The 23,025-nt window shown below is 40.9% G+C and overlaps 1 protein-coding gene across 1 annotated transcript in view; it reads right to left on the bottom strand.

The window, feature by feature from the left end:
• LOC121694869 overlaps positions 1-23,025 on the bottom strand; it is a 248,710-nt gene that overhangs the window by 197,747 nt on the left and 27,938 nt on the right. Inside the window, exons 2-7 of the mRNA XM_042075243.1 lie at positions 8,305-8,445; positions 6,562-6,675; positions 4,850-4,963; positions 3,138-3,251; positions 1,426-1,539; positions 177-290 (exon numbers count right to left, since the gene is read on the bottom strand). Of these exons, the coding sequence (XP_041931177.1) occupies positions 177-290; positions 1,426-1,539; positions 3,138-3,251; positions 4,850-4,963; positions 6,562-6,675; positions 8,305-8,375 (641 nt within the window). The 5' untranslated portion in view covers positions 8,376-8,445. The remainder of the gene's footprint in view (positions 1-176; positions 291-1,425; positions 1,540-3,137; positions 3,252-4,849; positions 4,964-6,561; positions 6,676-8,304; positions 8,446-23,025) is intronic.

Genomic DNA, 23,025 nt, shown 5'->3' with positions numbered 1-23,025 from the left:
AAATGTACATATTTTTTACATGATCCACTCTGAAGAAAACTGAAGACATTTGTTGTATGGCTCATTCCAAGTGTTTGTGTTGCTGTGGTGTTTTAACTGTGGTCTGAAAATGACCAGCATTATGAATGATATATATATTACTCTGGAGGTGAAATTAAAGGAGTGTCTCTGTATACCTTTGCTCAGAGAGTGGCCCTCCCTCTCTGAAGTCGGGCATGATGTCTTTAGATCTATCACTCTTCATGGACACAGAACTCTCTGTAGGTGACTCTGATCTCTTCTCCTTGACACTATGAAACAGAAAGAAGCATTTAAGAGCCATCGCATATTACAGTAAATCAACACATACACATACGCAATAGTTAACAAAACCACTCTGGCATAAGACAGGCAAACAAAGTAACTTTTTTTCTTCAAAGCTAGGCATATCTCTATGATAATACATGGTCTCACAGGATAGTTGAAGTAGGTTTGTTTTGTTGAGTCTTGAGTAAAGGACCACTAGCCGGTCTGATTGCTTGAATATTCTGGTGACTCAGGTTTATGGTCTCAAATGCTACACTGTAACCATGATCCATCTGGCTGATTTCATATTCTCTCTCCCACAGGTTAAAGAGGGTATGTGTAATGTCCATGTTCTCTTAAACAAAACAGTGAGCTTGCAACGTCACCATCCAATGACTTTTTGATTGTGAGCATCACATGTGGTAAAAAGTGCAAAAAGCTGGCCAATGATAGCTGGTTTCCAGGCTAACTTTTGTGGATAACTGGGCAACACAGAGTACAGTTGTTTTCATATGTTGTCTTTTCAAATTATGTTGCTATTTCCAGATCGCTCTTTAATGTTTAATATTTTAAATAAACACATTGCATGTAGCACCTTTAAGCAATGCTGCTCCTAAAAGAAATGTTATACGACAGATAATCTACTTGATTTTTTGTTCAAGCTAACACTCTGTCTGCACTCTGAGAAAACTATGACATGAAATACTGTAACATATCATTGCTTAAATCAGCAGCTCCACGGCAGCTAAAGCGTTGAATATCCTTCAATATCTGCCAAAAGAGTAAAGCACACCACTCCAAAATCACATCGCTCAAAGATTTCCATTTTTTTCTGAATCAGAATATCTAAGGCTACTGCTCTCTTTAAACTGACTTCATTAATCTCAACTATCTGAGTATGTAGATCATATGTTTGAACTTGAGGTAAATTGTCAGACAGTTTTGATATTGCCCAGTAGGTTACAAATGTACATATTTTTTACATGATCCACTCTGAAGAAAACTGAAGACATTTGTTGTATGGTTCATTCCAAGTGTTTGTGTTGCTGTGGTGTTTAAACTGTGGTCTGAAAATGACCACCATTATGAATGATATATATATTACTCTGGAGATGAAATTAAAGGAGTGTCTCTGTATACCTTTGCTCAGAGAGTGGCCCTCCCTCTCTGAAGTCGGGCATGATGTCTTTAGATCTATCACTCTTCATGGACACAGAACTCTCTGTAGGTGACTCTGATCTCTTCTCCTTGACACTATGAAACAGAAAGAAGCATTTAAGAGCCATCGCATATTACAGTAAATCAACACATACACATACGCAATAGTTAACAAAACCACTCTGGCATAAGACAGGCAAACAAAGTAACTTTTTTTCTTCAAAGCTAGGCATATCTCTATGATAATACATGGTCTCACAGGATAGTTGAAGTAGGTTTGTTTTGTTGAGTCTTGAGTAAAGGACCACTAGCCGGTCTGATTGCTTGAATATTCTGGTGACTCAGGTTTATGGTCTCAAATGCTACACTGTAACCATGATCCATCTGGCTGATTTCATATTCTCTCTCCCACAGGTTAAAGAGGGTATGTGTAATGTCCATGTTCTCTTAAACAAAACAGTGAGCTTGCAACGTCACCATCCAATGACTTTCATTGTAAGCATCACATGTGGTGTTACGTCCCTAGCTGTTTTGTGTTCCTGCTGTCTCTCTGTATTTTTCAGACACTCCAGCAGGGGGCTTAATTGCTGGACCAGCCCTATAAAAGGGGTTGGTTGACGTCACTCCGGGGGGCCGGTTCGTTTTTTTGGTTCCTCGCAGAACGCCACCGCTGCCACGCCACGCTACACTTTGTTCTCCGCTTTCCGCTCTCGCCCACACTACGTCCAGGTCTCCAGTCCCTCTCAGAGTGAGAATCTGGGAGAGAGGCCTGGAAATTGGGCGGCTTCATTTTTTGGCCTTCTGGCCTTCACTTGCTATTTGTTTAGAACATTGCTTTTTGCATTCATTTATGTTCTAGTTTAATTATAATAAATTGTTGATTATTTTCAAATTTATCCTCAGTTGTCTGCCGTATTTTGCCCTTGCTTTATTTAGCTTTGTTATAGTTCCCTGACCCTAGCAGGGGGCATCACATGTGGTAAAAAGTGAAAAAAGCTGGCCAATGATAGCTGGTTTCCAGGCTAACTTTTGTGGATAACTGGGCAACACAGAGTACAGGTGTTTGGATATGTTGTCTTTTCAAACTCTGTTGCTATTTCCAGATCACTCTTCAATGTTTAATATTTTAAATAAACACATTGCATGTAGCACCTTTAAGCAATGCTGCTCCTAAAAGAAATGTTATACGACAGATAATCTACTTGATTTTATGTTCAAGCTAACACTCTGTCTGCACTCTGAGAAAACTATGGCATGAAATACTGTAACATATCATTGCTTGAATCAGCAGCTCCACGGCAGCTAGAGTGTTGAATATCCTTCAATATCTGCCAAAAGAGTAAAGCACACCACTCAAATCACATCGCTCAAAGATTTCCATTTTTTTCTGAATCAGAAAATCTAAAGCTACTTCTCTCTTTAAACTGACTTCATCAATCTCAACTATCTGAGTATGTAGATCATATGTTTGAACTTGAGGTAAATTGTCAGACAGTTTTGATATTGCCCAGTAGGTTGCAAATGTACATATTTTTACATGATCCACTCTGAAGAAAACTGAAGACATTTGTTGTATGGTTCATTCCAAGTGTTTGTGTTGCTGTGGTGTTTAAACTGTGGTCTGAAAATGACCACCATTATGAATGATATATATATTACTCTGGAGATGAAATTAAAGGAGTGTCTCTGTATACCTTTGCTCAGAGAGTGGCCCTCCCTCTCTGAAGTCGGGCATGTTGCCTTTTGACATATCACTCTTCATGGACACAGAACTCTCTGTAGGTGACTCTGATCTCTTCTCCTTGACACTATGAAACAGAAAGAAGCATTTAAGAGCCATCGCATATTACAGTAAATCAACACATACACATACGCAATAGTTAACAAAACCACTCTGGCATAAGACAGGCAAACAAAGTAACTTTTTTTCTTCAAAGCTAGGCATATCTCTATGATAATACATGGTCTCACAGGATAGTTGAAGTAGGTTTGTTTTGTTGAGTCTTGAGTAAAGGACCACTAGCCGGTCTGATTGCTTGAATATTCTGGTGACTCAGGTTTATGGTCTCAAATGCTACACTGTAACCATGATCCATCTGGCTGATTTCATATTCTCTCTCCCACAGGTTAAAGAGGGTATGTGTAATGTCCATGTTCTCTTAAACAAAACAGTGAGCTTGCAACGTCACCATCCAATGACTTTCATTGTAAGCATCACATGTGGTGTTACGTCCCTAGCTGTTTTGTGTTCCTGCTGTCTCTCTGTATTTTTCAGACACTCCAGCAGGGGGCTTAATTGCTGGACCAGCCCTATAAAAGGGGTTGGTTGACGTCACTCCGGGGGGCCGGTTCGTTTTTTTGGTTCCTCGCAGAACGCCACCGCTGCCACGCCACGCTACACTTTGTTCTCCGCTTTCCGCTCTCGCCCACACTACGTCCAGGTCTCCAGTCCCTCTCAGAGTGAGAATCTGGGAGAGAGGCCTGGAAATTGGGCGGCTTCGTTTTTTGGCCTTCTGGCCTTCACTTGCTATTTGTTTAGAACATTGCTTTTTGCATTCATTTATGTTCTAGTTTAATTATAATAAATTGTTGATTATTTTCAAATTTATCCTCAGTTGTCTGCCGTATTTTGCCCTTGCTTTATTTAGCTTTGTTATAGTTCCCTGACCCTAGCAGGGGGCATCACATGTGGTAAAAAGTGAAAAAAGCTGGCCAATGATAGCTGGTTTCCAGGCTAACTTTTGTGGATAACTGGGCAACACAGAGTACAGGTGTTTGGATATGTTGTCTTTTCAAACTCTGTTGCTATTTCCAGATCACTCTTCAATGTTTAATATTTTAAATAAACACATTGCATGTAGCACCTTTAAGCAATGCTGCTCCTAAAAGAAATGTTATACGACAGATAATCTACTTGATTTTATGTTCAAGCTAACACTCTGTCTGCACTCTGAGAAAACTATGGCATGAAATACTGTAACATATCATTGCTTGAATCAGCAGCTCCACGGCAGCTAGAGTGTTGAATATCCTTCAATATCTGCCAAAAGAGTAAAGCACACCACTCAAATCACATCGCTCAAAGATTTCCATTTTTTTCTGAATCAGAACATCTAAAGCTACTTCTCTCTTTAAACTGACTTCATCAATCTCAACTATCTGAGTATGTAGATCATATGTTTGAACTTGAGGTAAATTGTCAGACAGTTTTGATATTGCCCAGTAGGTTGCAAATGTACATATTTTTACATGATCCACTCTGAAGAAAACTGAAGACATTTGTTGTATGGTTCATTCCAAGTGTTTGTGTTGCTGTGGTGTTTAAACTGTGGTCTGAAAATGACCACCATTATGAATGATATATATATTACTCTGGAGATGAAATTAAAGGAGTGTCTCTGTATACCTTTGCTCAGAGAGTGGCCCTCCCTCTCTGAAGTCGGGCATGTTGCCTTTTGACATATCACTCTTCATGGACACAGAACTCTCTGTAGGTGACTCTGATCTCTTCTCCTTGACACTATGAAACAGAAAGAAGCATTTAAGAGCCATCGCATATTACAGTAAATCAACACATACACATACGCAATAGTTAACAAAACCACTCTGGCATAAGACAGGCAAACAAAGTAACTTTTTTTCTTCAAAGCTAGGCATATCTCTATGATAATACATGGTCTCACAGGATAGTTGAAGTAGGTTTGTTTTGTTGAGTCTTGAGTAAAGGACCACTAGCCGGTCTGATTGCTTGAATATTCTGGTGACTCAGGTTTATGGTCTCAAATGCTACACTGTAACCATGATCCATCTGGCTGATTTCATATTCTCTCTCCCACAGGTTAAAGAGGGTATGTGTAATGTCCATGTTCTCTTAAACAAAACAGTGAGCTTGCAACGTCACCATCCAATGACTTTCATTGTAAGCATCACATGTGGTGTTACGTCCCTAGCTGTTTTGTGTTCCTGCTGTCTCTCTGTATTTTTCAGACACTCCAGCAGGGGGCTTAATTGCTGGACCAGCCCTATAAAAGGGGTTGGTTGACGTCACTCCGGGGGGCCGGTTCGTTTTTTTGGTTCCTCGCAGAACGCCACCGCTGCCACGCCACGCTACACTTTGTTCTCCGCTTTCCGCTCTCGCCCACACTACGTCCAGGTCTCCAGTCCCTCTCAGAGTGAGAATCTGGGAGAGAGGCCTGGAAATTGGGCGGCTTCGTTTTTTGGCCTTCTGGCCTTCACTTGCTATTTGTTTAGAACATTGCTTTTTGCATTCATTTATGTTCTAGTTTAATTATAATAAATTGTTGATTATTTTCAAATTTATCCTCAGTTGTCTGCCGTATTTTGCCCTTGCTTTATTTAGCTTTGTTATAGTTCCCTGACCCTAGCAGGGGGCATCACATGTGGTAAAAAGTGAAAAAAGCTGGCCAATGATAGCTGGTTTCCAGGCTAACTTTTGTGGATAACTGGGCAACACAGAGTACAGGTGTTTGGATATGTTGTCTTTTCAAACTCTGTTGCTATTTCCAGATCACTCTTCAATGTTTAATATTTTAAATAAACACATTGCATGTAGCACCTTTAAGCAATGCTGCTCCTAAAAGAAATGTTATACGACAGATAATCTACTTGATTTTATGTTCAAGCTAACACTCTGTCTGCACTCTGAGAAAACTATGGCATGAAATACTGTAACATATCATTGCTTGAATCAGCAGCTCCACGGCAGCTAGAGTGTTGAATATCCTTCAATATCTGCCAAAAGAGTAAAGCACACCACTCAAATCACATCGCTCAAAGATTTCCATTTTTTTCTGAATCAGAAAATCTAAAGCTACTTCTCTCTTTAAACTGACTTCATCAATCTCAACTATCTGAGTATGTAGATCATATGTTTGAACTTGAGGTAAATTGTCAGACAGTTTTGATATTGCCCAGTAGGTTGCAAATGTACATATTTTTACATGATCCACTCTGAAGAAAACTGAAGACATTTGTTGTATGGTTCATTCCAAGTGTTTGTGTTGCTGTGGTGTTTAAACTGTGGTCTGAAAATGACCACCATTATGAATGATATATATATTACTCTGGAGATGAAATTAAAGGAGTGTCTCTGTATACCTTTGCTCAGAGAGTGGCCCTCCCTCTCTGAAGTCGGGCATGTTGCCTTTTGACATATCACTCTTCATGGACACAGAACTCTCTGTAGGTGACTCTGATCTCTTCTCCTTGACACTATGAAACAGAAAGAAGCATTTAAGAGCCATCGCATATTACAGTAAATCAACACATACACATACGCAATAGTTAACAAAACCACTCTGGCATAAGACAGGCAAACAAAGTAAAAAAAATTCTTCAAAGCTAGGCATATCGGTAACACTTTATAATAACTACACACAATTCATAATTTATTAAAGCGATGGTTCGGAGTAATTTCAACCTAGGGTCCTTTGCACCATGACCCTGAGCCAAACACCCTCCCAGAACGTCTTTTCCCTTGGTCGAACCCTGGTCGAGTAGCGCTGTCAGAAACTAATGACTTTCTGCAGGCGTAATGGAACCAACTTTTATCTCGTAAATTACCTCACTAATAATGCCCTGAATTGTACGAAACTTCTACAGTAGTACAACTATGCTCTTTACTCATAAAACGAGGCATTGAAAAGTTTGTAAGTACACCAGGAGTTTATCTACATAACACTTGCCTAATGGATGCTACTATACCGCTGCATCGACGTTACTTCCGTGATTTAGGAAAAGCCCGTAAAAGTCCTGGCAGGAAGCATGCATAAGGATGTAGATCCAGGAATGTACTAATATTTTGTTCGTAGTACCAGTTTTCAACAATTATTAGCTAACACTAAGTTGTAAACACTTCGGAAAAAAATATTAAAAACCTGGATATACCAAAAAACGTTGATGTAATCGCTTCCTGCCAGGACTTTTACGGACTTTTCCCAAATCACGGAAGTAACGTTGATGCAGCGGTATAGTAGCAGATAGTAGCATCCATCAGGCAAATGTTATTAAAGGTGGCATTACAAAAGAGCTGGCCTGGTTTCCAGGCTAAATTTAGTGGATAACTGGGCAACAAAGAGTACAGGTGTTTTTGACATTATAATAAATGTATACATAAAATATTTCTCTCACTAAAACCCTGGGTAAACACTGATGAAAAATAAGACTCCTTTGTCCTACTACTTCGCCTAAAATTTACAAACGGACAATAAACAGCATCAATAGTCAGGAAATGTGGTTCTACCTTTGTGTGTACATTTCTGCATTTTTCCACTATCTAAATGTTTTGACATTTGTAGGTGTTGCTGCGTCTGTTCATCGGAATAAGTTTCGGTTTCGTCTTCCCCTCTCATTGCTGATTAGCCTGATATGATGTTCCAGATCTAGATCTCCCTGAAAGAAGATCTAGGTGGGCGTGGCCAAGCTAACACTGTTTGCACTCTAATGTTTTTTTTATTGTTTTGCCAGAAGTCACAAACGCCATGGACCTTGCTGTACAAAATTAATGGAGACCGAGTGATCGTTTCCTCTTCAGTGTGGGCATGGCTTAGCACATCTCTGTATGAGGTAAATTTTGAGACATTCATTTGCACAGGTTCAATCCACAAAAAATAGCTCTGGAGCCATGCACAACGCTGGTTCGTGTACTGGGCGATCCACAAATGCAGAATCAACACTTCACACAGAAATGCAGATTCACAAAGGGTATTCTATACACACACAAAGCATTTTATATACTTACTGTATATTGTGTGTATATACACTTATATATATATATATATAGTAAACAGGTTACACAGACGTTGATAAAACCACTGTATGAAGCTGCAAAGGAGCTCTTACCTTTCAAAGTCAGAGTGCTCCTTGGAGCGACTCATTTCTGATACAGTGCTTCTCTCACCGTCCCCTGACATTGTCTCAGAGGCAGGAGTGGCTGTAGTCACACACAGGTGTCTTAAGGTTAGCGCTGACAAACATCTTTATCTGGTGGTCACAGAGAGAAACAGTTAATGTATTTAGTTTGCCCAATTTTCTATAAGACACAAGAAAGCCTGGCTGGGATCAGCAAGATGAAGTTCACTATCACCTTTTATATAACTGAAACACTATCAGTTGATTTACATAATCAGTTGATTTACTTAATGTAGTCATATTTTTTCTTTATATATCTGTTCTTTAATGTACATGAATGAACTCTCATGAAATCAGTGCATCACTCTGAACTTGAGATTCCAGTTTGTCATAATTACCCATTACCCATCTTTAAACTACCCAGCCTTAAATTCATGCCCCCAGAGGGTAGCAATGTCACTGCCTGGCTGTTTTCAAACCATTTTTTCCCAACACTAACAGTACTTGGTGACCTCGTGAAACAGAGATCTACAGTATGTAAAAAAATCTTCTTGAACTTCATCTGCTGTAGCCTATTAGCCTAGAAATCTAGACGCGCCCCTAGCGGCAGCAAATTACATTTGCTGCCAGGGCTAGTCTAGCAACTCTCCGTTGGCTTGTGAGCTCCAGAAATCGAAACTTAATCAGGCCATTGAAATCGTGTATAGTCGTTAGGTGGGCTTAACATAATGATTGATGGCAGAGTTGCAACGGTTTGGCTTGAATTCCCTGCTACTTGAAAACAAATAAGATGGATGTTGCTGTTGGCGAACAGTGTGACACGAGTTAAGCTTTTATTATGTTGGCAAACGTTTGAACTAGCCAACTAGCTCCGCTGGTGGGAAACGCATGGGACTCATAGCGCTGCCGCTGTCCTATTGCGTGCAGAGGGAATTTGAAAGACAACTGATTATCCCGCCCCTCGGACTGAGCACTGCGAACGGTGAGTGCCCAGACCCTACATTTTAATGTGGGTCTGGCTCGCCAGGCTAGTAGCCTATGCCATTTCTAGGCTTTTCCCCTGTCATTGCACTGTACCTACTGCAGAGGGCACTGTTCCCACCTATTTTGGCCTACGATCAAATGCTTGACCTCTTTAGAAAGAGACCCTGTAGTATCTTAGGAAATAATAATTGTGTGAAGTACTGGCATAGAGTTACAGAGGCTAGAATATTGATTTTTCTTTCTACCGGGTTACAAACATCTTTGAACTGACCACATTTCAGCCCTCTAAGGCACTTGAGTCACTTGAGAAACAACTGACGAGGTCTTGTGAAGCTGTGTGTAAAACTAGATCAATATAGAAAAGACGAAGTTCACGCAATTATTTGTAAAGGTAAGTCCATGCATTTTGCAAAATGCCCTATGGAGACTCCCCATATACCTTTGGTTACCCCAAATGCATACTGATAATAAAAGGCTTACTGTATTTGCACCTCTTGGTGTAGAAGAATAATCATGGTCTCAAATGAAAGTTATCACCCGGAGAGAAGAAATACTCTTTTCTGATTGGCTGGTGGGGTGGCTATTAATTCTGAATAACAGGACACCGTTCCATATCAATGCTTATGAATGGTAACTATAACAACCATAGTAGGACTACGGTTGCAGGCTTCGCAACAATGGAATCAACTGTAAACAAGCTAACTGTCCATGCTATCGGAAGTTGTACAACAAGCTGAACTTGAGCTTCTTTTTAAACGAAACCTCCGCTGCGCGTCAGGGAGTTTTTTGCCACTCGCCCTCGTCCATTAATTCCGTATAACAGGACACCTTGGCGGCCGTTATCCCTTACGTAACACTCTGGAGATTCTTGTTGGTGTTTGGATTGTATGTCAGGGGTTCTAAAATAGAATGACTACACAGAATATGGAATAATTACACAAAAGTCTCTATTTTTGCAATTTTCTTTGTTGGTTCAACGATGTACATGTATACTGCACACTGCAGCTCTGGAACACCTGGAAAACCGTGCAAGTTATGTGAGGATGCTGTTTATCGACTACAGTTCAGCCTTCAATACAATCATCCCTCACCTACTACATAAAAAACTGCACAATCTTGGCCTCCCCCAATCTACTTGCTCTTGGATACTGGACTTTCTCACCAATCGCAAACAGGCTGTTGAAGTCGGTCCCCACCTTTCCTCCACCATCACACTTAGCACAAGGCTATGTGCTGAGCCCGCTGCTCTACTCCCTTTACATATATGACTGCACTGCATCCCACCCCTCCACTACCATCTTGAAGTTTGCATGCCACTGTGGTGGGGCTCATAACGGGTGATGAGTCCGCTTACAGAGGAGAAGTTCTGCGACTAACAGAGTGGTGCGCAATGAACAATCTTGCTCTGAATAGCACCAAGACGAAAGAGCTCCTACTGGACTTCAGGAGGAAGAAGGGAAATTATCCACCACCCATCTACATCAACAGAGACCCTGTGGAGAGAGTGCACTCCTTCATACCTTGGCATCCTCATCTCCGACGACCTCACCTGGACAGCCAACACTAACGCAACCATCAAAAAGGCAACCCAGAGGCTTCATTTCCTAAGAATCTTCAGGAAGAACAACCTGAACAGCGACCTGTTGCTAGCCTTTTACCGAGCTGCCATAGAAAGTATACTCTCGTATGGCATCTCACTATGGTACGCGGGGTGTTCAGCCACAGAGAAGAAGGCCCTATGGAAGATCATCAAGGCAGCACAAAAGATCATTGGCCACCCCCTGCCTGCCCTGGATACTACTGCAAACACACGCAGTGTTTCCCATACATTGACTTATTTGTGGCAGCCCACCACAATATCAACATTGACCACCACACAATGATTTTCCAGGTTGTACTAAATTGTGCTTAAATCTGATTAGCATCATAACCACACTGTGCTAATTTGTTAAAAACTGTTGCATTTAAGTTAATTCTGCAAACCTATCACCACAAATAGAATCCAAGAGTTTTATTCCTGTAACCATTCGGACTCTAAACACTCACTTGTAACTTCATCCTTGATGAAATATATGACTCCCAGAATCACTTTACCCCCTACACAGCTGCCAGCTGTCCTCACTTCATCCTTTTATCCTTTTTTAGTCATATGTATTATGTATTTATTATACATAATACGATGTACTACAATTCGTATACAATGTACTATACATCTGCACAACTATTCTATTTCTATGGATTCTTGTGGATATTTCAAGACCTAATATGCTGCAGCTACACATTGCTAAGGAAATACACTATGGCTAGAAGATAGGGAAGCACCAAAGGCGGAGGAGGGAGAGGGGGGCCTTTTTGATTACATTTAATTGAGACATAGTAAGATTAATTTGACAATGTAAAGCACTATACAGATTGTACATGAAAGGCTGTCATGTATGGATTCCCAGGAGTCCAAGCTTTCAAATGGTGTATGCTACATAGCAATATGCTACATGCTACATAGCAATATGATGCATACAATTGAAGAGTTTGGTTCCAAAACGCTATATCCTCCATCCATTTTTTTTTTTTTTTTCCAGGTAATTTCAGTGGAACTGTAATTGGGTTATTGCTATTTGATTGATCTTTACTCAATCAAAACAACATAACTGCAGTTGTATTGATATTACCTGAAATACACAATTAAATAACGTGACTTACTAATGTTTTCAAAAATGGACATATAGTGTTTTGGAATCAAACTCTTAAATTGATTTAGAATGTTGGGGGGAGGTGTGTGTGTGTGTGTGTGGGGGGGGGGGGGGGTGTACCGTTGATGGTACACTGTCTCATATCAGTTAACCTGTGCAAATGTAGGCATTACACTTGTTCTCCTTGTTCAACAAGGACAAGGTCTTTTGAGGTTGTCTGATCTAGGACGGTGGCATGTTAATTATTTATCTCATAGATCACAATGAGGTGGAGGATAATGTTAGGACAAAGTTCATAAGCTAAACATGAGACCATAAGTAACTTTCTTCCTTGTTCTCACTGCTAATGCCTCAGCTCACTCCTCCATTTTGGAGATCAGTGAGGATAATAGTTATTAGGATAATAGTACATTTTTACATTTAAATCCAGGCATGCACCTGCACTTTGAGGTTATGTCATAACAAATGATGCACATCTGTTGAAATTAATAGAACTGAAACAGAAATACAGCAGATGGGGGGTTCCGCTTCCGGTCATGGGGCAGGTTAGACGTGACTGAAGCTAGCTCCATGGACATGTGAAAATTATCGTTTTATTTACAACAAACACTGTAATGCAGGTTTAATATATAAGCGCAAAAGTCATTCGCTTTGCTTAATTGTCGCTACCATCTTTTAATTCACCAGCTGTTTGCTACGTTTCGCCATTTTTACTCAGTCCTACCATGCCAAAGCAACGCCCGGCTAAAGACAACGATGCGGGGGAACAATCGGTCCTTGGCCATGCTAGCCAGCCGGATACTCCGTTGAATGTAGCTACCTTTACTGACCAGCTGAATTTATTGAAGACAGATATATTTGGAAAAATTGACTCAGTGGTCGGTTCATTGAGGACGGAAATATCATCAGTACGTGACGAGCTAACTTCCTCTAATAGTGCTCTGCGGGCAACATTGGACTTGCATTCTACCCGGCTAGGTGAACTTGAAAACACCGCTGTGTTCTGCGGGGATTCAGTTAGAGACCTGCAGACCACTGTTGATACCCTGGTCGGCGAGGTATCGTCATTCAAATCCAAATGCGAGGAGCTGGAGAGCAGATCCAGGCGGAACAATATCAGGGTGGTTGGCCTCAGAGAGGATGTGGAAGGTTCGACTTCGCAGGGAGCTGCATGGTTTGCTACATGGCTACGCGACATTCTAAACCTCGACTTTGAGCCATTGATTGATCGTGCTCACAAGGCTCTTCGTCCCAAACCGAATGCAGAAAGCGCACCGCGCCCTGTGATCATAAGACTGCTTTATCAACGGGACAGGGCCACTGTACTTCACAAGGCCAGGGCTATTGGTGATTCTTTGAAACATGACGGAAAGCGAGTGCACATTTTCCCTGACCTCACTGCTGTTCAGTCTAAGAAGCGTGAATCATTCTCAGGAGTTAAACGCCTGCTGCGTGGGAACTCTGCATTCAAAGGCTATGGATATTTCCATCCAGGCTATCTGAGGGTTACCCTGCTGAACGGAGAACAGCACAAATTTGAGGATCCGGCTAAAGCTGAACATTTCGTTCAGCAGCACTTGGCCTTGGGCAACTCCACTGATGTTGCTATGGCACCTGCTACCACTGGACTGTCCTGATGTGTGTCCTGTTAAGGTAACGGGCTATGCTTGATTATGTCATGTGTATTGCTTATTGACATGGCCCTACGCTGCGTTCTCAGGATAACTTGATTGCTTACTATTGATACTGCTATTGATTCTGTGTTTCAGTGTTTCCATATTGTGATATTTGTTATAAATGGTTGTCACATGTTCTAGTCGAAGCATTAGAAGTTGCTTCTAGATGTTCTGGAAGATACCAAAGTGTTCCTTAATGCAGCTTGTTTGGGTAGCTGCTGGGTTTCTATTGGCTGTGATTGTATGTTTTTCTTTTTTTTCTTCTTGTATTGTTTTTTTTTTTTTTTTTCTCTCCTCTCCCTCTGTTTCTCCCTACATATGGTCTCTACCTATCACATATCTTATATCTCCAAGGCTGCTCTCTCTCAGCGTGTTTTATAATGACATTCTGATCTTTTTGTCTTATGGCTACATCTACAGGCTCTTCCACTCAGGGAGGTAAGCTCACCTTTGTGAGCTGGAATGTCAAGGGTTTAAATTCACCTGTTAAATGTAACAAAGTGCTTAACCATCTGCACAGCCTGAACGCAATGGTAGCCTTTCTGCAAGAAACTCACCTGGGGGCTTTAGACCACAGCAAATTAAGAAAGAAATGGGTTGGGCAGCTATATCATTCCAGCTTCTCCTGTAGGTCTAGAGGGGCTGCCATTGTAATTCATAAGTCAATCCCATTCCAAGCGAACCACACTGTAGCGGACCCCAATGGGCGCTATGTTTTTGTCTCAGGCAGATTATATAATACACCAGTAGTTTTGGCTAGCGTATATGCACCTAACTGGGACAATGACACTTTCTTTCAGTCACTGTTTTTGGCAATCCCCGACGTTCAATCTCACTATCTCATATTAGGTGGCGACTTTAATTGCTGTTTAAGCCCGGTTTTGGACCGGTCCTCTGTCAGGGTCATGCGAGATTCAAAATCGGCCGGTGTGATTAAATCTTTCATGGAAGAATATGGAGTGACTGACCCTTGGCGATTTCTATATCCCCAAATAAGAAATACAGCAGATGGGATGCATGACACCGGCAGTAAAATGGACTCCAAAAGAGCCCTATTTAAGGGTATGGAAACAACGACACAGCAAACAGGACACCATGCCTTCACTGACTGGTGCTGTGCTAACACAAGAACATCTAGAGACAGTGATGGTGAGGGTTCATCTCAGACACAGATGTGCATTGCCACAATCAAGACACAGAGCAACACTAAGTTTAAAACATTCAATTGACCTGTCGCTAAGCGCCACCCTTAGAACGCTGATGAGCCAATGACAGTCCAGCCCAAAGATTCTAGAGCGGAGCCACTGAGTAAGAGTCGATTCCAGATCTAGCCTTAGCACACTTAAATTCCTCTGTCAGACTAGATATTGGCACCTCTACAATACCCTTCCCATACAAGGCTACACTGCTTAAGCAGCGTGGGACTCCGAGCCATTTTCTGACAAAGGAGTTGATCATTTTTTCCAACCTCTCTACCTTTGACATAGGAACTTCATAAACTGTCAATGGCCACATTAGCCGAGGCAACAAACCAAACTGCAAACACGAATCGGGGGGAGGCGTGGCCCTCCCTGCAACTTCTCCCCACCCACTATCCATTTTGAGGCCCTAATGATGACCTCCATTGCCATTGTAAAAGCAAGTGGGGAGATGGTACATCCTGCCATGATTCCTATCTCAAGTTGTTGCCACCCTGTGGTGTAATCAGCTGTAGTAAAACATAATTGAATATCCAGAAAGTATGCTTTTACTAGGCTTTTAATGCTACCTGGGATTCTGAAATAATCAAAGGCCTCCCACAACAGACTATGCGGCACAGACCCAAAAGCATTAGCCAAATCCAAGAACACAACGTGCAGGTCTCTCTTCTCACGCTTTGCTAATTGAATTTGGTGCCAAATCATGCTGGTATGCTCTAAGCACCCGGAGAAGCCAGGAATTCCAGCTTTTTGCACCGTGGTATCAATTAGTTTATTCCTCTCAAGGTAATTTGTCAGTCTCCGTGCCACCACACTGAAGAAAACCTTCCCTTCAACATTCAGTAGACTAATTGGCCTAAATTGATTAATCTCCACTGCGTCCTTTTCTTTGGGAATAAATATTCCACCAGCCCTCCGCCAAGCCTTGGGAATACTCTGCTTTTTCCAAACTATCTTCATTAATTGCCATAAAAATCTTAAAACATCTGGTGCATTCTTATACAACCGGTAGGGCACTCCATTAGGTCCCGGGGCTGAAGAGGCCCTTGCACGTTTTATTACTTCTTGCACCTCTTTCCACCTTGGTGGACTACCGTCGCATTGGCTACTTAATTCACCAATAGGTGGGATATCAGCAGGAAGTACCATCTCTCTGAACCTCTCCCCATCTTTGTGCACTCCCTCTAAATACTCCTCAAGCTTCTGCTTAGGTTCCAAAAGACTACCACTCTTCTCCATTACGAATAAAGACTTAACAAACTTAAAATGGGTCTTTATAGAATGCTAGTCGAGCTCGTGATTTCTTCTTCCTATTTTTCCTAATATTTTCAGCTCTTCTTAGCACTACCAACCGCTCCCTCACATCTGCCTGTAGACAGTCAATACCTTCCTTCTCATCATCTGTAGCTTTTCTCCACTGCTTCTTAAGCTGCCTCCTCTCCTTGATAAGTTTATCTATCTCCTGCTGGCGCCTAGATTTAACTACCTCATGTTGCCGTTTTGTCCTTCTCTCAATAGTCCCAAATCTTTCCTTACCATAGCTATAAATAATGTCTCCCATTTTCTCTAATTTGCTTTCAGCCGTCCCCTTGAGCTGACCCAGGATACTGACCAAATCACTATTAACATCTTCCCACATTCTATATTCTGCTGCGCCTGGCCATCTAACCCCAGGCCTATGACCATTAATCTTCTCCCTCCTTGGCTGACTGGCCTCTCTTTCTGCCTCAGTGCTAGAACTTTCCTCAACAACAGGGGTACTGATGTCCTGCGAACTGTGGGTTTCTTCCTGTCGCTGAACTTCAACCGACTGACTTGATGCACTTCTTAAGAAATAGCTATCAATGCGGGGACCCTGTGTTCCCTCTACCAAGCACTTCTTTTTTCCTTGATGAATTTTCAGGCCCTTTAGACTTGTAACCTTCTGCCAACCACACACACACATCTGCAGCTTTTTCTCAGTTTTCTCTGAACTAGTGGCTTCCACAAACATGTTTTCCTTACTCGTAATCAAATTCGTTCCAGGGTCAGTAACCATGTCTATCACAAGTGAGTCTGACTACACGGTGGTAACGGAAATTGAAATTTGCTGTCTACATTATTGTCAGTGTTGGGTTAACGCAACTACGCAAATCAAAACAGTGGTGTGATAATTGAGCCAGTAGAGAAATAACTGTTCAGAATTAATCTGTAGCCTTGGGTAGGCTTCTGCAACGTTTTTAACAGGCTACGCTATAGAGGCTTAGACAACTATGACCCACGTTTTGGTTTCGTAAATTAATTTGCCCTACTTCTTGACTGCAATGTAGTCAATTGACTGTCATTTTTATTTTATTTTTTCTTGACTGCAATGTAGTCAATTGACATGTCATTTTTATTTTTCTGTACAATAAACAAATACATCTGCTTTATGCCGCAGAATTACATTCATATTTGAAACTTACATAGTCCAATGCATCGTTACACTAGTGTTTCCCAAAACCATAGTAGCAACGAACGTTCGCAACCACTATCGTAAAGTTGTGTAGTTACAACTACACCTCTCGACCTGTGGTAGAATACTAGTAGAAGCATAGTTCCAGGGATCTTCATGTCAAAGACGTCACTGACGTCAGTTATTTGTTTGCAAATTAATAATTATAAATATATTTAGGTTTCTAATTGATATTTACACTTCTAACCACCATACATCCATATTTTAAAATACCCAAGGCAGAAAATACATAAATTAAAAGTCAATTTGCAGCCATGTGCACGTAAGTAAAAGTCACACACCTGCAGATAATAATAAGGTGGTGCGCACTTTTTGACGAGTCAGCTGAGAATATGTAGCCTTTGATTTTCATGGAGGGGGGGGGGGGGGGGGGTCCTTGTTAGTTTACGCAAACCAAACCAAGAAGGCTGATTCTGATTTTGATAATATGATCTGCACAAAAGATAAACTTAGGTAAACAACGATGTCAATATTGTTGTCAAAATCTTAACCCAGATTCGAACTCTTGGACAGGGGACTGGTAACTGCTGTGCAACGGCGGCTGTCATCTGCCGGCCTTAACGCAATGCGCCACAGAAGTATGTGCAGGTGCCCGTTCACGTGCTACTAAAGTCATTAACCACCTTAGTCCAGACTACTGAAGTTTGGAAACTATCATGGTCCAAACTTACAGTACTATGTAAGTACGACAGTTTTGGGAAACAGTCGTAACTTACATGTTGGTTAGTTGAACGATGCATCCTGTTAGTAAAAAGCTAACCTCCGTAGTTGTACGGGAAACGCACCCCAGATCAGCTTGTAGGCCATTAGCAATCTGTTTATTTTATTTTATGAAGCCTACACAGTAGATCACATGCCACATTCTCACTTTCAATAGACAGATGCAATAGCCATTGGTCAAGTATTGAGTATAAAGCAATTAAGATAGTACCCTATACAAAAAGTACTTCATACAAATTAAAGTCGCGTGATGCCGCGCGCGGACCGCGAGGGAAGCTGGCCAAGTCGAAGTACTGCCCACTGTATCTCACAATAATGAGATACTATGTCAGAATAACGAGATAGTATCTCACAATAACGAGATACTATGTCACAATGACTCACAATAATGAGATACTATCTCACAATAATGAGATACTATCTCACAATAACGAGATACTATATCAGAATAACAAGATAGTATCTCGTTGTGAGATACTATGTCAGAATAATGACATAGTATCTCACAATAATGAGATATAATAGATCAGAATTTTTTTATGTGGCGCAAACAGGCTTCCATACTTTCTCTCTGTTTTCTGAGGGTTTTTTTTTATCATTTGTTATGTTTATGTTTAAGTTCGTTATTTGGTTAAGCTTACTTCGTTCAACTGGCATGTAACTTGTTATAGTATATACTGTATGCCTATCTGATTTCAACTTGCATTCAATTGAATGATAATGCTTTACAATTGAGTTTATGGTTTACTGGTTAATGAATTATAATTTTATCATCATTTATATATCTCTCCTCATATGCCATGCCACTACTCTGCTATTACTTGGTAATTATTGGAGGTCGGTTTCTTAATTTTATGGAGTCAGATTAATCGTACTTTCTCGTAATATTTACCACTGCTTCACTATTCTGTCCTGTTCAAGACACGCTAAACGTAACATTTTACTTTAATCCAGCACCTTCTTATAAACAATTCAAGGACTTTTCAAGGGCTTTCCTGGTCTCCGCTCGAATGCAGGGGCCCAACATTCCATATTATAGAGAGATCAAAATGCAGTCACAATACAGATCATTTTTATCAGAGGCATTGTGCAAGCCAAAATTGATGGTGGGTATATAAAATCAGCTTTAGCAGGTCAGTAATCTTTGACTTTGCATTGGGGTAAACTGTACATTCATTTATAGATTTTCAAGTGTAGCATTTTCTGTGTCTACCTGACATAAGGAGGTACAGTAGGCTACCTGCATCAATTCCTGACTGAGAACAGGGCTGGAGTTTTTCTCTTTTTTTCATGCGGAGATTGATATCAATCATCTACATTCTGACCAAGAATTACATAACATTAATGCTTTCCTAATGATAATCTTAATAAAAAGTACAGTATTTTCTCACTGCCAGAGAATTCACACAGCTTCAGTTTTACCAGTTAAAATGGGATATGGTTATGCAATTATGACTAGCTACAGCCAGAAGTGATGGTTGGCTGACTAGTATGACATCCATTTGGCTGACGCCTTTTAACCCAAAGCGACTCTCAACAGGGAAACAATCAAGGTAGAGTGTGATAAGGACAATGCATACAGTCAAGTGGCAGCATGTCAAGTGGCAGCTTGGTACTAGCCTATTCTTGCAGAGCAATCAATGGATGTATTTCTAAAAAGCAAAGCATGTAATTCTTTCTCATTTTCACAAGTTTGAGAAAGGAATTTAAGTTCTACTAACCACTTCAGCAACATACTATTGATTCCTCTTGCATAGTGAGCAAGATAATTTATGTACCATTATTTATTAACCAGCTTTTGGAGGAAACCATTATTGTAGGGAAGGGGAAGTGTGACTTTGATATAGTCTAATTACAATTGACTTTGATATAGTCTAATTACAGGCAATCTTAACACGATTATCAACAAAAGACTGTTCTGTAAACTCTTGACTCTTTTTTTAAATAAATAATTACTACTTGTTCATTATGATTCATGTTGCTCTTTCAACTAACAAGCATCCTTGTGAACTCCTTTCTCGCCTAATTCTTATGTTCACTTTTGTTTTAGCCTTTTTTCTCTTTTAATTCTAATCTGTTTCACTTGTTTTGCTTAACACAATAATAATCAATGTAGGTCTACACCTGGGAGAAATGTGAATAAATGAGTAACTCACCATTTAGTACAGATACCACTATGCCGCCATTTTGTAGCAATCTTCCCCCTGACGATAAACCCTTACTAAATAAATCAATCACTGTGTGCTCTCACACACACACCTGAACATGTCTCTATCACACATAAGCCTTCTTAAAGTTTTCAAATTAAGTTTAGTTAAAGTACTTCTACTGTAATCCTGTTAAAATGGAGTCTGTAAAGTGAATGTCTCTTTCGGCCCTTCCTTCTCTCATATCAGTCCTGTAAGGAGGAGTTTCTAAGGTATAATAACTGTAATGGGGGCCAATGTTCAGCAAAGTCCAAAGTCATGTCTATATTTCTACATGTTGACATTTTCCTTTACAGGATTGATCAACAGTCCAGTTAGTTAAGATGCTTAGTTTCTCAAAAGTATTAAAGTTCTACAAGGCACAAGAAGGCATAGTTGCAATCAGTGGGATCATCAACAATAGCACAGTTTGTATAATCAACACAGTGTAGCCTGTTCTTATTTGGTGTTCTGTTACACATACCAATAGAACAACATGTAAGCTACAGTGCAGAGGAGACTATAGCCACTGCATCTGTCAATTCTAGTACTAGAAGATAGGAGTGCCTACATGTTAAGTACTAGTCAAGTATGGTGCCTTAGGTGTGTGATGTTGTGCAAACCCAGCAATCACTTTATATGCAAGCATTAGTGACTTTGAATTTGATGTGGGTGGCTAAGGGAAGCCAGTGGAGCTCAATGAACAGCGGAGTAACATGTGTCCTTTTTGGTTGATTGAAGACCAGACTGGCTGCATCGTTCTGGACCATCTGTAACGGTTTTACTGCTCAAGCTGGACGGCCCGTAAGCAGAGTAAAACAGTGAGATAACCATGTTTGTACTAGGAGCTGAATGGCGTGTTGGGTTAGGTACGGTCTGATTGTCATTATATTGAGTAGTGAGAGAAGGTCAGAGAAGGTTAGCTGGTCATGACTTCTAAGTTTCTTGTCACTTTGGTAGGTGCAAGAGAGGGTGTCAGTTTCAGTTTCAGTTTGTGACCAGATAAGCAGGCCACTTGCACACAAGGCCCAATATTCACAAAGAATCCCAAGGCTAAAAGTAGTTCCTCTGGTCTGTTTAGGGGGAAATCATAAAAAGAATGGACGTATCAGTCTCAACTTAAGATAAGATAAGATGAACTTTATTGTCCCTCATGAGGGAAACTTGTCTTGGGCGATAAAAGTACTATCGCTGCAGCTACACATCTTATCAATAAAATGCAAAGCTGTGACAAACATACATGAAAGACTGATACAATGCGAGGCTGTGACAAACACATATTTTGATACAATTGATACTGATACAATGCGAGGCTGTGACAAACACATATTTGTCACAGCCTCGCATTGTATCAGTCTTTCATGTATGTTTGTGGGACTGTGGGACTTACATATTATGTAAGACTGAGAAAACAATACAATGAAGACATACACAGCAGTCTGCTTTGTTAAATACACAGTCCTATTCCTGGTGGCAAGCCCCTTTTCCACAGACCTAAAAGTTGGGCACCTCACCTCTCGGCCAGTCTCAATGCCTTCCCCACTGCCTACACACAGTGGGGTACTGCAGTTACACAGTCCCTTTACCTCAATAGCCCTACAATTAAAAGTCAAAAGTATGTCAATACATAGTTGTAAATAGATAAATAAGTAAAAACTGAATTATCCAAGCATTAAAAATAAAGTAAGGGGTAGTGGTGGATCATCAACTACTATTCTTTTTGTTCAGGAGTGTTACCGGTTGGGAGAAAGGAGAGCTTAAAGGACAATTCCTGCGCAAAATGAGCCTAGGGGTTAATAACACATGTATACCAAGTTCCACCGTTCGCTGGGATTTGTTGTCATGCTAGTCGAATGTGACCAGTTTTATTGCAAACCGCTAATTAGCGTTTAACGCTAGCTCTTGGGGGCAGACGTACAGTAAAACGTAATCGCTCATATTCAGTGTGTAAGATACGGGGTAGTTCATCTAGAATTTTGTGTGCTTGGTTCACAGTGACCCTTTCAAAAATAGATTTATGGTATTCTTCAATGGGTGGGTATTTTTTCCTGCTCATCACCATCATAGTAGCCTGGCCAATGGCCATCCCCTTGGTCTACGCTTCGCTTCTACAAGGGTCTGGGATCTCGGCTACTGACGAGCGATTGCAAGCTGGAGGCGAGGACTCTGTAGAAGTTTGAAACGATTGGATCTGATATCACGCAATCGCTAACGTTTGGCCGTGAAGTATGTTATGTGCCAGCTCGATCGTGAAGTAAGCTACGCTACGACACTCACTGGAAATTGTGTGCGCTGTATAGGCTACAACAACCATTCCCCACCACCAACACAGAGCGAACAAGATGGATGTAAATGACCGATGCCGGCTTTGCGATACAAATTTAAGAGTTAGTGGAAGAATAGCAGATTGCTATTCGACAGTAAGGTTTAAGATAACATATTGTAACGCCAATGAGGAGTTAGGAGATGGGGAGGTTGAGATATCGTTCCAAAACTCCGATAATTTATTTTCTAAAGGATGTACAGGCTAAGGTACGGGCAGCAGGAGGTGTCCACTACAAAGCAACAAACTGATCACTGATAAATCACGGTCTCAATCACTTGTCATTCACAGTCATCGGCCACCAACACAACGCAACACAACCCACTCGCACGTAATCCACTTCTACTCTGACTAAACTTACTAGACGTTTTAGAACCCCCTATTCTATTCCATTCCCTCCCCTTATATTCCGAGGCCAATGGCCGGAATCCCAGACGGAG

Source organism: Alosa sapidissima, chromosome 20, assembly GCF_018492685.1.
Source record: "Alosa sapidissima isolate fAloSap1 chromosome 20, fAloSap1.pri, whole genome shotgun sequence".
NCBI lineage: Eukaryota > Metazoa > Chordata > Actinopteri > Clupeiformes > Clupeidae > Alosa > Alosa sapidissima.
The sequence above is the reverse complement of the archived record's forward strand: the minus strand, read 5'-3'. Positions and strand labels throughout refer to the sequence as shown.